Genomic DNA, 19,723 nt, shown 5'->3' with positions numbered 1-19,723 from the left:
AGGGCTACAGAATCTCCCTCTACTGTTCAGGAAAGCCACTGAGTCCAGGCATGTGTCATAGGTGTTCCTGCATGCAGACCTACAGGGGCCACTGTGTGAAGCTGTGAAGTTTGGATTGCCTTATAGACCCCAAAATTTTGGAGATGCCAGTCATAGGTACCTGTCAAGAAAAGCTGCTAACAGGGAGTGGAAACAGCCCAAGAGAAAGAAGTGTTGGCAGCCAAAAAGGTGAAAGAAGTTCATCTGAAGAGCTTTAACATCAGACATGGAGATGCAGCGTTTGGACTTTACACAGCTGGTTTTTGGTTTTGCTTTGGTCCAGTATTTCCTGACTATGCTCCCTTTCATCCATTTTGGAACAGTAATGTATATCCTGTACAATTATATGCTGGAAGTGTATCATCTGCCTTTTGATTTTGATTTTATATGGGATTACAGTTAAGATATTGCACGAATCTCAGAAGACTTTGAACTTTGGACTTTTAAACAAGTTCAAAACTGTTATAGACTATAGGGACTCTTGAGGTTGGACTGAATGCATTTCTGCATTATTTTATGGCTACAAGCTTATGGGGGCTAGGGAGTGGAATGTGGTGGTTTGAATAGGAATGGCCCCCATAGACTCATGTGTTTGAATGCTTGTCCCATAGGGAGTAGCACTATTAGGTGTGAGTAGGTGTGGCCTGGTTGGAGGAAATGTGCCACTGTGGAGGCAGGTTTTGAGGTCTTATATACTCAAGGCAGGCCTAGTGAGGCAGTCTCCTTTTGCTGCCTGCAGATCAAGATGCCTGACTCTCAGCTCCTTCTCCAGCATATCTATTTGCATGTTGCCATGCTTCTTGTCTGTAGGCTAGCCCCAGTTAAATGTTTTCCTATATAAGAATTGCCAGGGTCATGGTGTCTCTTCACAGCAATAGAACCCAAACTAAGACAGTGTGTCAAATGCTGTTAGCAATGGTAGATGTGGTCTACAATTTGTGAGCTACAGAGAAGATATACTTTAGATTATTCAGAAAATACAGAGTTAATATTTGGGCTCATGATGCTTATATCCATACCCCCTGTGGTGAGGAATGTGGGGAAAACCTAGTTCCTGTGGTTTAAAAACACTTGGTGATGGCACCTTGACTCTGTTGTCTATGGCTCTGGAGGGAGCTACACAGCTTGTTGAGATTATCTCTAGGTTACATGAGAAAGGCTGTGATAGGAATACTTGTGGTCCTGTGGATTACACTCATAGAGTTGAAGGACATGGATGTTCCTTTCCCTGCTCCTTAGGGACAAGCTTGAGTGATACCAAGCCTTTTTGTACTAACATCTATAGTTCCAAGATCACCACACAGGAAGGGATGCTGCCTAGATATTTCAGGGTAAGCATAGGTGTGGGCAAGGGTTGAGACCACAGGCAGCTACATTTCTGGAGCTATAGGGCTCTTCTGGATGCTTCCAAGCACAGGTATGGATGAAACAGATTTCACAAGAGTAGATACAGTCTCAAGATCATGCACTTGGGAAGACACCATCCCTAATTATTGCAGGGCAAACATGAGTGGATTCATCATTGTGGCTATAGCAGATGCTGGTCCTCAAGGTAAGGATGCTGAGGGAGTTGGCCTATGCCCAATGAGTGAGTCAAGTGCTGACCCTAGAGCTTCTAACAGATCTGGTGATCAGCTTTGCTAACCCCTTGGCTGGCCACTGAGACAATGGGTTAGTTAGCAGTGGCTACTGTAGTTGTTTAAATTCTGGGGGCTGGTGCAGTCCAAAGGTGTTTCTTCTTTGGAACAGAGGAGTAACTTAGAATAGCTAGCTCCTGGCTTTTGGGAACCCATTCCCCATGCTGGGATGCCTTGCCCAGCCTTGATGTAGGGGGAGGAGCTTGCTTGGTCCTGCCTCAGCTTGATATAGCATGCTTTGTTGACTCCCATGGGAGGCCTGACCCTTTCAGAAAGGAGGAGGAATGGATGGGGGAGGGGGTAAGATGGAAGGTGGGGGAAGGAAACGGAAGGAGAGAAGGGAGGGAAACTGGTTGGTATGTAAAATAAATCTAAAAATTTAATTAAACAAACAAACAAAACAAACAACCCAAAAAAACCAAACAGAATAGCTACCTCCCTGGGTTGAATTTAAAGATATAAGTGTCGTGGAATTCTCCTGTAGTTAGGACTGCCAGTCTTGTAGTAGTAGACTGGGTTGCTAGCACTTACTCCTGCAGGCAATGTTAGGGCCCTATCCATAGCTAAGGAGCTCTGGGTGGAGTTGTAAGTTGGTATGTTCTTTTTCCATATTGCTTTTCCAATTCCCCATGAGGTTTAGGGTTCCTGTCACCCCTTCACTGGTCATAGTGCCAGCTTCCTTCTCCTGAGTGTTTTATTTTGTTGCTGTTGTCTGCTGAAACAGATTTCAGCTTCTTCAGCCTTTCCACATACTCCAGCTGGCAACTCTCTCAGGAATGTTCAAACCTTCGGCTTTGGACTGGGCTGCATCATCACCGTTCTTCTGAGGCTTCCATCTATTTAGACTGGGCAACTATGAAGTTCTTGGCTCTCTAGCATATAGATGGCAATTTTTGGACTATCCAGCTTCAAACTATGCAAGACAATCTGAAACATTTCCTTTAATAATTACACATATGTCCTACTGATTCTGATTCTTTATAGATTGAGCCATCTTTCATACAGCCTGTCATAGAGAAGGCTGGCGTCAGCAATAGGTCTTAGTGACTAATTTCTAGTACCAACTATTTAGATTAATACTGGCTCTTTGAGATCCTAATAGTCTTCCCTAGAGGCTTTTTAATGGATACTGATGGCCCCATTCTAAAGACAATGGGAAGCAGAGGCCCTAGGGTTAGGCAGAACCGGAAGGCAGAGAGGGAGAATGCTGGTGTGCTGGGTTGCAAGTGCATATCTCTAGACAGTGACTTTTACAGAGAAATTTGGAAAACAATAGTCATATTACTGGGATTCATTTCTAGTAGTTTTGACTCAAGCAATCTAGGATAAGGCATAGAAATGAGTAATTTACAAGGATAAGGCATAGAAATGAGTAATTTACAAGGATTTCCAAGCAATTCTACTTGCAGACAAGTTTTTGTTTTTGTATGTTTTTTTTTTGTTGTTGTTGTTGTTGTTGTTTTGTTTTGTTTTTGATTTTTGTCGGAGCTGAGGACCGAACCCAGGGCCTTGTGCTTGCTAGGCAAGCGCTCTACCACTGAGCTAAATCCCCAGGCCCTCAGACAAGTTTTATAAGTGCTGGTTGGAGGGAATTCAACCCTTTCAGCATGTTTACAAAAGGCTAATTTATGAGAATAAATATCTATTATCAGTAACTTCAACCAGCCCTCAAGTGACTCTTGAAACAAATGTCCTAGACACACATTAAATATTAATTATTATATAGCCAATATTTACTCCTTCTCCAACTATTTAGAACAAAAAACAAGAAGAGACATTCCATGATGGTAGAATATTTGTTATCAAGAAAATCTTGTTTACAACTTAAAAAAATTATCTTTTTCTGTATGATATGTGTGAGTGCCATGGAACACATGTATAGTCAGAGCACAACCTTGGGTGTGGGCACTCGCCTTCTACCTTGTTTGACATAGCCTATTGGCTGTAGGTGGGTTATCAGATTCTCCTCCTTGTATGGGAAGTATTTTTACTAATAGTGACATCTGCCTATACCAGATAAATTCTGCTAATGCAGATCATTCATGATTACCTTTACACCAATCTTTGCAGTGGTACTATCCATGATATTTAATGGTGAGACTAGTATCATTAACACACATTGTTCCAGTTTTCCTGACAATTCTTCTTCCCCAGAGCACAGGAGAAAGGTAAAATGGATGTTAGCATGTTGGATGTGTCCAATATAGTCGGATTTAAATTTCTGTTGCATGGCCAAAACATAAAGGAACCATATTTTTGGTATAGTGGTATTTGCTTGAAATTCCAGCACGTGAAAAGTTAAGGCAAGAAGATCACAAGTCCTAAGCTAGCCTGGGATACACAGTGAGGCCCTCTTAGAAAAATCAATCCAAAACCAAATAATGGACAAAACAAAACAAACAAGTTGAATGTTCACCTCAGAGTTGAACCTAACCATATTCCTAATATTGTGTTAGGTTAAAGCTTGGAATCACACCATGCTTCTCAGGCTTATGTGGCCTTGGGAAGTTCTATAATGGTAGTTACTCTTTGTGAAGCATTTAGCACAGAACAGGATAGTGTGAAGTACTTTAGATACACTACCTTGCTTAATCATCATGACATGCGTATAAGGGAGCTGTTATTATTCCCATTTTATAGATGAGATGAAATTATTTTTCAAAACTGCAAAGCTAGCATTGAAGACCAGGCCTATAAACCCAGGTGTTACAGGGCTCTTAGGTGTTCTTAATTGCCTCTTGGAGGCTTATGTTTTCATGATTCTGAGGATTATTTTATGTAACATATATAAAGCAATTTTCTACAAAGGTATTCAAGTGCCTAGAACAGTTAGTGGCACCCAAAAAAAGTTTCTCAAAAGTTGAAGTTAAGGGAATCTGGTGACCTCAAATCAGGTGAAGAATTCCCAACTGTAATTCATGAGGCTAAAAACTGTGAAATGATAGCAAAGACTGCAATGTTGAACAGATGCCACTAACTACAGTTTCCAGAGTTCGGTTGACACACCACAGAAAGCACAACCCTTCCCTTACTGCTGCACTGACAAAGAGATGGAATGTTTATGTCACATGAGCCAGGGGTAACCTTAGCAATTCTGCAACTACTTGGAATTACGGAGTATAACATTTTGAAGTGTGTTTGCTTGCTGTAAATGTGTTCCTTCTGCTTTCATTTTAAATATTTTTTTAACAGCTAAACATGGAGGTGCATAATTGAAATCTAAGCACTTGAGAGGTTGATGTAGGAGACTACAAATTTGAGGGCAGTCTGGATCACAAAGCAAAGGCGTGACAACAAATAAGGAAGGAAGCAAAGACAAAATTAAAAACTACATTGGCAACATATCATTGTTATGGAACATCTGGACTGTATAATAAAAAAGTGTAAAGAATAAAATACTTTAGATCTTGTCTTTACTCTGCAGTCTGGACTTTGTAGCATTTCCTGAAGCTGAGGACTGGATTCTAGGTCACTAGTAGATATAAGCTGAGACAATATGATAATGCTGAGCATTATTCCCATGCTAACAATTTCCTAAAAAGTTTCCTCAAGCCACATTCACTCCTTTAGTATTGCTACTTAGCCTATTAGGTTCATTTTTCTTACCCAAGTCTATTAAAGCAGGTATGCAAAGAGGTATGGGTGATTGCAGCATTTTATTTTTGAAATGGGTTTATGACGGCTAATTTTTCTTGTCAACATTATTGCATAAAAAACACCTAGGGAATTACTGAGGCATACCTCTGAGTGTGTCCACAAGGGTATTTTTTAAGGAAATTTCATGGAGGTAGGAGATCCTGAATGTGGCTGGCAGTAGCATGGGCTGGGTCCCCAATGAATAAAAAGGGAAAACCACTTCAGTTGAGCATGTGCACATCTCTGTCTACTGTCTGCAGTGATGTACACAAGCAGTGTCATGTTTCAGCTGCACCACAGTGAGCAAAAATAACCCCCTCCCTCTTCCCTGAAGTTGATTCTTGTCAGGCATTTACTGAAAATAATGAGAAAAGTAGTAATTTATTATTCTTGTTATGTATCCCTGTCTGGCCTCTAACTGAAAACCCTTCCGCCTCAGCCCATCTGAGTGCTCACATTCCACGTATTCACTACTACACTGAGGTATGAACGGGATTTAGGAGTGAGAATTACTACATCAGCATATCACGATCCAATCAAAACCAGTAGATGTCCATTTGCTGATGACTGCATAGTGAAAACCTGCTACATTTACACAATAGCATTTTATTCAACAGATATGCAAGAGCAAGTACCCTAATATTTAATGAGTCACGGAGGAGCAGAGAAGGAGCTCAGAGGTCTTGCACTTTAGAGACTGTGGATTAATCCTACAGCCATGAGCCTGGAGTTAGTCTCTGTTTATCATCATTATGTTGTCATAGAACTTAGAACTAGAAACTCATCAGTATTTTAAAAAGTGACATTTCTGCTGCTCTGAAGAAACACAGAAGGCACTTCCTTCATGTTAATATGGAATGCATCATGTCACATGAAAGGGCATACAGCTGTATACTACCTTATCTCCTAGTATGGCTTAAGATAAAAGACTTGAAATCCAAAGCTACATTAATGCAAGTATCTGCCTAATGGAAGTATACTTTTTGGTTAAATTGGCATACAGCAAGTACAATCAGAAAAGTTATTTACAGCAAAGAAATGCATAATTCTGCACCTTAATGGAGTGCACACCAATTATAGCTGATGTAGGTAATAAACATAACTTCTTTGGCTTTGGTGGTTAGAAACTTCTTTTATTTTTTATTGTTGGCAGTGGACATACCAGTTTGGGATGGTACACAAGGGTATATTTGTGCTATGTAAAAAGTAATATTTATGTTCCTCCCAATTCGTTTGAGAAGCAAAGGGTAACCTGCCCATCTCTGGCTTCATGATGGATAAAAGAGAATCGTGCAGTTCAGTTTTGGAGGAACAGAGAACATCCCCAGCTTTCTGACCAAGCTAAGGTCCATATATCCACATGGTGCTCACAACGAGAAGGGACAAAGCCCCTCCAGGTGGACTGGCCTATGCAGGATCACCTGTTCTTACTAAGCGGAAGTGAACAGTATAATTTTGGCTAGTCTCTCAATCCTCTTGGGCCAAGGGCACAAACCACTGTCCTTCCCATCCCTGGTAGTTTAGGGGTGCACAACTAGAGCCGCAGTCATGGGGAATGGAGAGAAAGAAGTGCCAGGGCCTCCAGCAGGGAAGGAGGCTATAATGCTCTTTTTGCTTGTGCTGTAAATTACATATTTATTCTGTTAGCATGAGATAGACAGATATTTCTACATACAAAGTTACCCAGCTAAAATCAAGATAAGTGATATTAATGTCTATGGTCAGTATTATTGAACCTCAAAAGCAATAAACTTTATGAGTTGATAAATATTACATTTGCAACATAGTTAACATTCTCTTACTGTCTCAAGCACTTATTACACATTGTAACCACAAGTCTACAATACATTATTCATATTTGGGGTGTCACCAAGTGATGGATTGCTGTAGGAGAGGCTGTCCTTTAAATAAATCAACAAATAAAAATGCAAATGTTAACATTTTCAGCCACAAACTTTTTCCATCTTGAATGGGGAATGAAAATTTCACATTATATTGACAGCCAGCAGACAGAATAATTAAAAACCTATATCATGAATGGAAAAATGACTGTCATGGCTGTTTTCTTTGCCTGTACATGGAATGATGTAGGATACTTAAGGTGTTTTCCAAGAACAAAGGAAAAATGTATCTCCCCTAGCACTGAAACATGCCATCATCTTTTGCAAGCCTTTCACAAACCTTAAACTTTCTTGGAATTTAGGGTGAGTAAGACTTAAAATCTATTCTCTTCAAAGACTTGTAGGAGGAAGAATCAAGAGTTTCCATAATGAAAAAGAAGTCTGTAAAAAATGACTAGTGTACACTTTGAAACGTGAATGATTCAAATAATCTAGATTCTAATGATGGAGAAGCACCACTGTGCTGTCCTGCTGGCTGATTTTCATAGTACTGAATCATTTTCAACTCTGCACTTTATATAATACACTGATGATACACCATTGTGCACTCCTCTAAAGATAGGATCTGGTGTGCTACACGTTCTTTTGGTTAGTCAAGTGTTTATTATTTAAAAGCCTCCTGAGAATCTATATTTAGCTGATCAGGAGTATTAAGGACCAGTAGATGGATAATCTTTTTCTTAACATCTATAAATATAAGTATTCACAGCAGTTTTAACCAGGGCTTGTAACACTCTACCATGCTGATATGATTTTCCATTCAGAAAATTTATGCTGAGGATGATTTACAAAACCCTTACAGAGAAACATTTTATTCCTATTTTCATGCATCCCTCCAAATTAAAACTCAACCTTCACAAATACATTAAAGTGTTAAAGATCATATTTTAGTGCTATGGTGTAGCTCAGGGGTGGAGTGCTTGCCTACCATGTACAAAGCCCCGAGTTTGAGCCCTAGTTCCAACTAACCAACCAACAAAATGCCATTTGAATATTCACAGTAAAATTCACTGAGGTTGAAAATCTAGACTATTAGCTGACTCTAACTCAGCCAAGCCAATTAACATGAGTTGCATGGGAAGCTCTAAGTACAAGCTTCTAACCATAATGTGAAGTGGTAGAGAACAGAAGGAACCCCTCCACTCTTCAGAATCAGAACTCACTTGTTTCACCCCTCCACTCTTCAGAATCAGAACTCACTTGTTTCTTTAGCAAATTCCAGCAATGCCATAACTAAAAGCAAGACAGAGGGTCAGCGGAGAAAGAAGGGCAAGCTATCTAATTACTTTGATTATGCCACCTTTGCAGTAGGGAGACTGGCAACATTGGCCATTACACTACTTAAGTTAATGGCTTTGGAATTTGAAATGCTGGCCCTGTCTTTTTTCATTAACCAGGGTCTGTTGTGTTTGAAAGAAAATGGCTGCCAAAGGGAGTAGTATTTCTAGGAGGTGTGGCCTTGTTGAAGGAAGTGTGTCACTGTGGGGGTGGGCTTTGAGATCTCTTTTGCTCAAGCTTTCCTCAGTGAGACGTTCAGTTGACTTCCTGTTGCTTGCAAGATGTAAAAATCTCAGCTCCAGCACCACCACATCTGCCTGCATGCTGCCATGCTCCCCTCATGATGATAATGGACTGAACCTCTGAAACTGTAAGCAAACCACTCCACTTAAATGCTTTCTTTATAAGAGTAGCCATGGTCATGGTGTCTCTTCACAGCAATGAAAAATCAAAATTAAAACAGAGTCTTATACAACACACTCAATCTCTCTGAATCATGGTTTCCTCAAATTTAAAATGGGCATGAGGGTAGTCCTATCTCTACAGGCTGTGGAGACTAAATTAGACTAAATCAAAGAGTTTGGCACAGTTCTGGGTACATAGCACTCGACAGGTAGCAGCTCAACCTGCTATCCTCTGCAGCAGTTGCTTCCCAGGGCTTTGGTGGTGTTTATCTTTCTGCCTCCAAAGTTAAATACATGCCAATAAGAGCCACAGTTAGAACAAATACTGCTTCTCAAGAATGTGTAGGCTTGTCTTTTGTAGCACTGTACTTACATGAGACTTAGATGAAAGATAGCTCTATAGAGAATAAAGAGCTAAAATTCTTGCCTTTCTCAAACTATAAACCAAAGGATATGTTTTATAGTATACCTTTGAAATCACCAGCCTTGAGAGCAACAATTTAGGAAATTAAACTACAAGTTAAGTCTTAAAATATATATATTCATGTGATAATATGAGGGATTTAAGTGCTCCAAACCAGCCTTATCCCTAAAGAAACATAAACCAAGTCCTTCTGAAACTGATGCTTCTATATATTGAGTCTTAAGTGTATAATATGTTAATATGTGAGTTGCTATATCAATGTAAAAAGTTTTAAATAATAGATTTATTTCTCTAACTCCAGAAATGGCTGGTCAAACAATTAACTTTTTTAAAGTCTCTGGTATAAGTGGATGTAAATACACCTTTTGCACAAAATCCTTTGCGATTTTCAGAATTCCTAATCACTTAAAGTTATAGACCAAATACATTATCTTCCATGATCAGCTGAGAAGGACCTTTTACTAAGCAGAATTTCTGTGGACAGGATGCTTTGGGTTTCTAAGGAAATCCTTGCCAACTGTCATGATGATTTCGGAAAGTGCAAATATGGAGAAAAGAACTCTGCAATGAATTTGCCAAATCTACAGCTTTATAATAAGGGCCTCTAGAGTAAGAGCACTACATTTGTCAAATTTTCTTCAGTCTTATAAACACTCTCCTAAGGAGAACACTGAGTCAAGGGTCTCCTAGGCTCACCGTGAGGTGTTGCGCTGGGATGATGATGATAGGGTCACAGGGTCCTTAGGGCTTCTTGTTGGCATAGGAGATGTGGATGCATCTTTTCTAACTCCTGTCATTGTCTCTGTATAACAATAAAGGAAATAATTTGAGTATTCAATAAAAGAAATGAAAAGTTCACTTCACATCACAAAGTAGATCATTTGGGGCATCCCAAAGTCTCAACAGATAGCTGATTTTCCTCTTGAAATGGAACAATGACAGATAAATTCCTTATGTTGTTTTGTTTTTATACATATCAGTAATTTACATTGCCTTTCTTAAAAACAAACAAAACCCACTCATCTGTACAATAACAGAAAAGTTATTTTGTTTTCTGACATATTTGCCTGTCCTATTTCTGATGATTTGGCTTTATTACAGAAATGTCTAAGAAGTAGGCTGTTTTAATTTGTTCTTTAATTTGTTCTTTAACTATTAACAAAAATCTTTTTTCTAACAAAACAGAAGATCTTAGCACCTAGATCTTTCAAGTTGAAGGATTCTCTTTAAAAGCATTTAAGATTAGACACAAATATCTCATTTCTTTAAGAAAAAAAAGTCTGTATTGGACTACAACAGTTATTATGTGAAAGACACGATTAACATACCTTCAGTGTAGGGTTCTAAGAAATTCCTAAGCAATAATTTATCTCCATACAGCATGGGCTGATCTGGCCCTTGTTCCTGTCTAAGAAGTACTGATTAGTTGACTCATTACTTTTCACTTCCAGATGTTAAATAAAATGATAATAGTACTGAAAGGGGCATTTTTGGTTTTGTCTATCTGTCTAGTTTATGTGTATTTTTTGTTGTTAATGTGTCCTAGCTGCAGTTCCCTCTCCCTTCATTTCTCCTGTTCCTCCACACCCCTCTTTTCCTCCCACTAGATCCATTTCTCCTCCTTTTCCCTCCAGAAATGAGCAGGCATCCCAGGAATACCCCCAAACATGGCATAACATGATCAGTTAAGACTAGGCACAAACCCTCATGTCAAGGCTGCAAGAGGAAGAAATGGGTCTCGAGAGCAGATGAAAGAGTCAGAGACACCCTACTCCTACTGTTCGGGGTCCCACAAAACATCAAGCGAACAACCATATGCAGAGAACCTAGTGCAGACCCATGGAGACTTCAGTCTCAGTGGGCCTCTATGAGCCCTACTTAATTTTTTGTATTTGGTTTTATTTTATATTTATTAATTTTCAACAACACAAAATATCTCTGACTTTATTTTGGAGGACTATGAGAATTCTATCACAATTTCCCTCTTATTCCTAGGAAACTGCTGCTCAATATGCATTAAAAGCTTATTTGGGAAGACCCACTCTTTCTTGTAGGAAAGAATGATGTGGTGGTCTGAAAGAAAATGGCTGCCAAAGGGAATAGTATTTTTAGGAGGTGTGGCCTTGTTGAAGGAAGTGTGTCACCATGGGGGCGGGCTCTGAGTTCTTCTTTGCTCAAGCTTCCCTCAGTGTGACTGTCAGTCAACTTCCTGTTGCTTCTGATCAAGATGCAGCACTCTCAGCTCCATATCTGCCTGCACACCACCATGCTCTCCTCCATGATGATAGGGGACTGGACCTCTGAACTGTAAGCTACCACCTCAATGAAATGTTTTCTTTATAAGTATTGCTGTGGTCATAGTGCCTCATCACAACAATAAAAACCCTAACTAAGACAAATGAGTATCTACAAAACATGTAGTGAGCTTTGGAGTGTTAGGAATACCAGATCCTAAAATGCCAAAAGTGCAAAATAATCAGTCTTTTCTCTCAAGGCTCCTCTGGATACATGTGAAATTGATACCACTCCCTGTCTGATTCTCTATCCCTCTCTATCTCAAGTTTTATCTTTTCTAGAAATTATTTTTCTTCATAAAAACCTTTCCCATAAATGTTATTTTGATATCAAATTGACAATAAGGAAACTGAAAGATATGGGACTTATGTGGCTGGCTTAGGGTAACAGAGATACTAAGGCAGGAGCCTGTATCTGTTTCCAGGAAACAGGGAGGATTCTCCCTATTATATTTCACTGCTGTTGTAAGCAGTATGAAAAGTATGAGGATTAAGAAGTGAGAGATCACAGTATTTAGCTGTAGGAGTTGGGAGGGGATACTCTGACATGGAAGGCAGAAATGAAGAGCATGGAGCTTGAAGCAGAGACTTACACTAACAAAAACAATAAATGAAAAACCTCAGGGTTGAATATATAGTTTATTCAAGAAATATTTATTAAAAACAACTACATAGGTGCTGGAGAGATGGCTCAGTGGTTAAGAGCACTGGCTGCTCTTCCAGAGTTCCTAAGTTCAATTCCCAGTAACCACATGGTGGCTCACAGCCTTCTATAATAGGTTCTGGTGTCCTCTTCTGGTGTGCAGAGCACTCATACATAAAATATTAATAAATAAAATTTTAAAAAAGAAAAAAACCCGACTACATGTTGCTACATTTCTAATGACTATTTTGAGTGATTAGTTCTTTTAACAGTCTCAGGTTCTTGTCCCCCCACCCCCCCATCTTATGGAGGAAGTGCAGCGAAAATCAAGCGCAGAGCCAGCAGTGCACAGTTGTTGAGGGTGACACTGGTTTAAATGCGATCAGGTCTGCTGGACAGATATCAGTCACCTGTCAACTTGGAAAGGCAAACCATCACACCCCAACACAGTGCCTAGCTGTTCTTCAGGGATGAGCAGCCTCATGGCAGACTTAAGAACAGAGAGAATAAAGACTGGGGAATTGAATACAACAGAGAATTCAGGACAGACAGAACACAGGAAGGGGATGAAGACAAGTAACAAGTAGAAACAACTGAAGGGGCCTGTGGGTGAGTAGAGAGGGAAGAGGACATTTCTGGGAGGAAAAGACAACTGTTATCTTTAGTCACCATCTTGGAACAAAACACTAGTCTGTTTAGTTTTGATACTTCTGTTAAAGTTGGTTCTGACAAGTGATTCTTGATGAAGTGAAACTGAAGAACAGAACTTTCAGAGGGTTCAGGGGACTTGCGCACTTCAAGAATGTACTTCAGGAAGGGATGGATTCCTTAGAAAAGGAGGCATAGCAATTTGCATACATGTAGGAAGAAGGACCATACCTGTCATCAAATTCTGAAGGGTATGGATCCAAAAGAGGTCAAGAATGTTGCCTCTCAGGTATAGATCAAGTTTATTCTCTTTTCTCTTTTTACTCTCAAAGCTTTTTAAAAGTTAAGTTTTCAAAAGCCATGTTAGTTTTTAACTATAAATGTGGTGGTATTGTGTTCCCCAAAATATTGTGCACCCTAATAAATTTATCTGGGGTTAGAGAATGGAACAGCCACTAGACAGACATTGAGACCAGAAAATGGTGGCACTCACAACTTTAATCCTAGCATTCTAGAGACAGAAATCCCTCTGGATCTCTGAGTTCAAGGCCACACTGGAAACAGCCAGGCTTGGTGACACACGCCTTTAATTCCAAGAAGTGAGCCTTTAATCCTAGGGAGTGATGGCAAAAACAGAAAGATCTATAAGGCGTGAAGACCAGAAACTAGAAGCATTTGGCTGGTTAAGCATTCAGGCTTTTGAGCAGCGGTTCAGCTGAGAGCCATTGGGATGAGGACACAGAAGTTTCTAGTCTGAGGAAACGGGATCAGCTGAGGAACTGTCAAGGTGAGGAAGCTGTGGCTTGTTCTGGTTCTTTCATCTTCCGGCATTCACCCCAATAACTGGCCTCAGGTTTGATTTTATTAATACGACCTGTTAAGATTCCTGCTACATATATTTGTTCCTTTGATAAATTCTGACTTAATATTATAAGTGTGTCAGCAATTCTGTAGCTTTATGTATTCATAGAAATACACAACCCTATACAATTAGAAACACAAATACATACAAAGATGTTATATGTTTTAAAAAACCTAAGTTCTAGGAAGAATGTTAGGCTAATCATTTTCTATATAAATGCTTGTGTTTATTCATGTGTGAACATACCTTTATTTTTTTGCAAATAAAGATGGATGGGGCTATTTCCTATTTCTATGTAGCTGGGTTTGTCTGCCTATCCATTTGTCAACTGTTGTAGAATATTATTTTAACTAAGCAAAGATGTGTTACATATTTTTATGGTGTGGAATATTCCTTTAATTGTGTACATTTGTTTGTGCTGCATTTGTTCAACGATGTAAGGATGTGTGTTTAATTATGTAAAGACGTGTTGCATCTGTTTCACCTTGCCTGTCTTAGGCACCTGATTAGTCTAATAAAAGCTGAATGGCCAATAGCTAGGCAGAGAAAGGATAGGCAGGGCTGGCAGGCAGAGAGGTTCATGTGAGGAGAAATCTAGGCTTGAGAGGAAGAGGAGAGGAGAGAACGAGGGAGATGCCGGGGGCCAGCCAGGCAGCCATCAGCCAGCCAGACATAGAGAAAGAAAGAAAGTAAGAAAAGGTAAAAAGCCCTGGGGCAAGAGGTAGATAAAGAGAAACAGGTTAACTTAAGTTAAAAGAGCTAGCCAAAAATATGCCTAAGCTAGGCCAAGCATTCAAAACTAATAAGTTTCTGTGTCATGATTTGGGAGCTGGTTGGTGGCCCCAAAGAAAGAGAGCCTGGTATAGTCAACATTTCTGATAATGTTTTCATGGTGTTCAAAGATTAAAAACTTCTGCTTCTGTGCTTGTTGTTAAAAAACAGCTGAATTACATCATATGTTCAGTTTAGCTTGAGGAAAAAATACACACACACACACACACACACACACACACACACACACATATATATACATATACACACATATATATACATATACACACATATATACACACATATATATACATATATACATACTTACACACACACATATATACATACTTACACACACACACACACACACACACACACACACACAATGCTGGCATAACCTTTCCCCAGGTCAAGAGGCAGCACTGGTGGTCAGGACATCTCCAAGTTCTGTCCCCAGTCATGATATCTTTGTTCCTCAGGGTCAAGCACTTTTTTGATTATTATTTCCTTTCTGTTCTCTATAGCTTTAATATGTATTTGGTTTAAAAATGTTCTTTAGCATTGTTGCTCTTAATTTTCATGAGAACTAAAGGAAGCTCTTCAAGTTTATTTCTGGTGAGGACTGTGTATATGCAGCTTGTTCTCTTTGCCAAGTCCTTTTCTGTGCCATGCACTATTGCTGTGGGTGGATACCGGAGCAGTTCTGGTTTGGGGGGATTATTAAAAACAGGACTGCAACAGAAGCTACCAGTGATGCACTGAAATGCACTATTTTTTCTCCCTGGCAGCGAGCTATACTACATTCCTTAGTTTCTTCATGTTTCAGTGTACTTGAAAAAATACAGGATGTTACATGCACCAATCACAGCCTGTCCTATAAAAATGTTCCCAGTTTCTGCCCCAAAGCCTACTCTTCCTCTTCCTTATGTAGCACTGGGGTGGGGTTAACATCTTAGGTTTTGTGGGCCAGACAACTAGTCACTATGTTCAACTCTGTGATAGTAAAGAAAACAAGTCACGGCAACATGTAGACAAAAGGCACAGCTGTGTTCCAACGAGCTTTATTTAGAGTGTACTGGATGTGGAGACAGTTCATGTCCTTTGCCTTGTTTTTAAAAGTGAAGGGTTTCAGTTTTACAGTTGAATATGATATTCTCTGTAGGTTTTACACATACGTCCCTCTAATTGCTTAGGAAATCTCCCACAAAAGATTTTTGTTAAATGTGTTTTCCTCTGTCAACTGAGATGACCATGTGGTTTTGCCTTCGTTCTGCTAATGTGGTGCATTTACATTGATTGATTTTTTGGGCTGAGTCACCTTTGCACTACTGAGTGAAATCCCACTTGGTCATGATTTATCATCTTCTTAATATGCCACTACATTCAGCTTGCTACTGTTTTTATTTAGGCTACTTCCATGCATATTTATAATAGATATTGGTCTACAGTTTGTTTCATGGTCGTCTAGTTTCAGCATTGGGGACTCATAAAGTAAGTTCAGATGTATACCTTCCATTCTATTTTATGGAAAGTTTTGAGAAGCATTTGCCCTTATGATAACAAAATTTGACACAATCATTACAATCACATATACTCCAATATCTCAGCAAATAATCAAATCAATGAATGAAAAAACATGATTATTACAGTTTGAGTAGGAAATGTTCCCACAAAAGTTCACGAATTGAAAGGTTGGTCTATAACTAGTGATGCTATCTTTGGAGGTTCTAGAAACATTAGAAAGTCATGGGGGGATGGGAGTGGAGGACATATCAGTACATCCCTGGCTCTTTTCTGTCTCTTTCTCTACTTCCTACATCTCAAGAAATGTACAGTCTCTACACATGCTCCTCTTACCATGATGTTCTGCCCAAGTGTGGCAGCCTGCTGGAGTCACTGACACTGGGCAAGAATAAAATCTCTGCTCTCTAAAACTGGTCATCTTAAGCGTCTGGTCATAATGACACAATAACTAATACAATTTTATCTCAACTGATGCAGAAAAATTAGCTTTGATGAAATCAAACACCCATTTATGACAAAGACTCTCAACTATCTAGGAGGGACTTTTTCAACCTGATAAAAAACAATTACATAAAAGCACCAGTAAGATCATACTTAGTGGGTGCAAGATTGTCTTGTCTGAGACCTGAAACAGGTATGCAAATATACTTTTACCATTTTACTTATTGGAATGGAACCTCTAGGCAGTCAACAACAACAAAAATAAAAGCCTTAATTATGGAAAGAAAGAAGTTACTTATGAACTAGCTATATCCAAGTCCTAATCCCAGTAATCTTTAAAACTTATTGTACTTGGAGAAAGGGCCTTCAAAGAGTTCATCAAGGGCCAAAGAAGTCACATGAATGAGTCTTAATTCAGTATTGCTGAAGTGGTGGTATCTTTGGAAAGAGAGGAGATGCCTGGGAGGCATATATACAGAAAGGACCATGAGAAGTCCCTGTGAGAAGAAAGCCCTCATAGGCCCAGGGAAGGGTCTTAAGGAGGGATCTGATTAGCAGAAAGCACAGGGAACTTTGGTAACCAGGGAAATGCACTACATAGGAACTGGTGATTACATGAGTGTAAAACAATTGTCAGACATATCAATCTGTACATCTAAGACCCGTGCAACTGTATTGTATATAATTAAAACTCAATTAGAATAAAAGGAAATGAAATAATGATCATGGTTTTCTTGACTTCTTGGGCACTGCTATTTTAAGGCCTCACTATAGTTTTCTCTTTGACATTAGCAATCAATCATCATAAGGACTCTGAAGGGGTAAGCATATATTTTGCTTAAATCACTAAATCACTGCAGGCGCTGAGGTCAAAAGGTCTAACTGATTAGGTACTTATTTTGGGAAAATAAAACAAGGGAAGAAAAAGAAAAATCAATATATTTAATGTTATGTTAATTAAGTCAACAAATATACAAGGACCTACCATGTGTTAAGCTATGTTCTAAGACACAGAAGCATACATGTTATTGTCTCGTGATAGAAGACCGGGACATATATAACAAACAGATAAAGTAGATGGCATTTTGAGGAATTCCTTTTAATTATAGAGGATGGAAAGTGTAGGTGCTCTGGTTTAAGTGACAGAATTCAATATTTACATCAAGATTAACTCTTAATGATAGGTTCTTAAACCTGAATTCCTTTTTTAGTGAGCCAGGTAGGATGATTTACTCCACTGTCTGGATTTATTGATAGTGTGCTTGTCTTCTGCGTGCAGTTGATAAAGACATCAAAACTTAGCATATCCTTCATTTCACACTCTGGGGACCAGTTTATTTTCTTATGATTAAATGTAAGATACAGATGACATCAATAATAAAGGAAACGTTAGTAAATGATCTTTAGAGGCTAGATGGAAACCACTTCTGTACTTGGATTCTTCCAACACACTTATTTCTTGATTTTGTCTCCTGTGTTTCTCCACCATGGGTCATCACGATGCCCACATCACTGCCAGCACAGGCTCACTTACAGCACTATGGATTATTGTTCACTTCAGTTAAGTCTATAATAATCATTTTTTCAGAAAAAAAAAAGTGCTTCAAATCCTCTCAAAGAACTCAACAGTGATGGTAGCTGTGTAAGGTTAGTCTGAAAAAATCCCCAAAGAAAAAAGTGAAGAGTGTGGCCAACAGTATCAGCTAAGATGAGATTACTCTGGAGGTTGGTTCTGCCACAAATATAAAGGGATTGGGAGATCTGTGGCAGAAGAATGAGCAAGAGGTATCCCTAAATACCGCAGGGACCTTTGCAATGGTGGTTAGCCAGAGTTCAAAAAGGGCAGTGCCAGGCTCAGTAGACTAACATTTTCATTCTGAAACTTCAGCCTCAGCTAGTTCATCAGTGTCACAGGGAATATGCCCTAAGTTCCAAGGGCTCTTGTAACAGATGATCAATCATTTTTCAGGTAGAAGTAGTTCTAGAATGTTTGCTCATGCATGGGGAGAAGGAAGAGGCATAAAGAGCATATGTTCCCCCTGCACATGCCTTCTAAAAGCTCTTGACCCAAGTTTAGATGTTCTAAAGTAGCATCTCCCCTCCCCATTCTACAGAAGGCAGTGAAAACCAACTAAAATATAACATTCTAAGTGTTGATGGAAGAAAAATTTACATTGTAAGCTAATTTGATAATAATGTACCCATTTTTGTTATCCTAAGGCTGCTCTTTTGAGTTGACACTATCTCTTTTATATGTTTAGCATCAGTAATGTCAGAATGTTGAGGAGACTAGGAGAGGTAAAGGAGTGAGAGGCTGGTAATAAAGATTAATGGTCCTGCAGTAAATATTCTATATAGCACTTCATGATTAAATGGCAACAACAAAAGAAACAACAGATATAAAGAGGAAATGTATACCAAAAGATTCTGTCATGCTAATGAGAGGAAAGCAATTAAGGATGTGCAACCAAGCAGTGTAACTTGGGCAGTTAGTGCTGGGTCACTGGCACTGTAATAACCAGGGCATCCAGACCCACAGTTGCACACTGGGGAAGTTAATTCTCCCACTGGGCTGTGTGCTGCAGCGAAGGCCAAGGCGATAACCCTGTCCTGTCTCTAGTCTGCACACACCAGCTCTGCAATGGCCCAGTGGCTCATGGGGCCAACTTCATGTCTTCAGTGATCAGGCAGAATATAAAAGAAGAGAAATATACATAACAGTCTTTTCCCTGAGTAGAAAAACGTCATGATTCTTGTGAATATCTTAAAATGTGAAACTATTTTAAACTTTTAAACAGATGAGAAGGTTTTTGATATTATTTTCATGATCACACTACATCTTCCTGCCCTTTAAAGAAAAAGGGAAAAAGAGGGGTGAAGGGAGCTTCTGGAAAATAAAGGAGTAAATGACAGCACTCTGAGAACTGCAGATGTGGAACAGCTTCCTTCCAGAGAGGTCAATTGTCCTGCAGCACACTGGGATTCAACAACAAACAGTGCTGCAATGTCAGCCCATGACACAGCACATGTAACGGTTCCAAACTCCTGGTAGTCAAAAATGATTTTGTTTCAAATTAGAAATTGATTTTTTTGGGGGGATACCAGCCTTTTCCAAGCTTCTGACTTCTGTAGCTGGGACAAAGAGAGGTTTGCCTCCAGCACAGCTAGGCTGTCCCAGTGGTGCCTGACAAGTGTCTTGAAGAGATGCTGTCCAACAATGC

At 39.4% G+C, this 19,723-nt stretch overlaps 1 protein-coding gene across 5 annotated transcripts in view; it reads right to left on the bottom strand.

Moving 5' to 3' along the window:
* Window positions 1-19,723, bottom strand: part of Kiaa1328 (KIAA1328 ortholog) — a 286,471-nt gene that overhangs the window by 39,271 nt on the left and 227,477 nt on the right. For all 5 annotated transcript variants that reach the window (XM_036204391.1, XM_036204393.1, XM_036204392.1 and 2 more), the window contains one exon: window positions 10,016-10,121. In XM_036204391.1, the coding sequence (XP_036060284.1) occupies window positions 10,016-10,121 (106 nt within the window). The remainder of the gene's footprint in view (window positions 1-10,015; window positions 10,122-19,723) is intronic.

The sequence above is a fragment of the Onychomys torridus genome, chromosome 13 (genome assembly GCF_903995425.1).
Source record: "Onychomys torridus chromosome 13, mOncTor1.1, whole genome shotgun sequence".
Lineage (NCBI taxonomy): Eukaryota > Metazoa > Chordata > Mammalia > Rodentia > Cricetidae > Onychomys > Onychomys torridus.
This window is presented reverse-complemented; position numbering and strand designations above follow the sequence as displayed.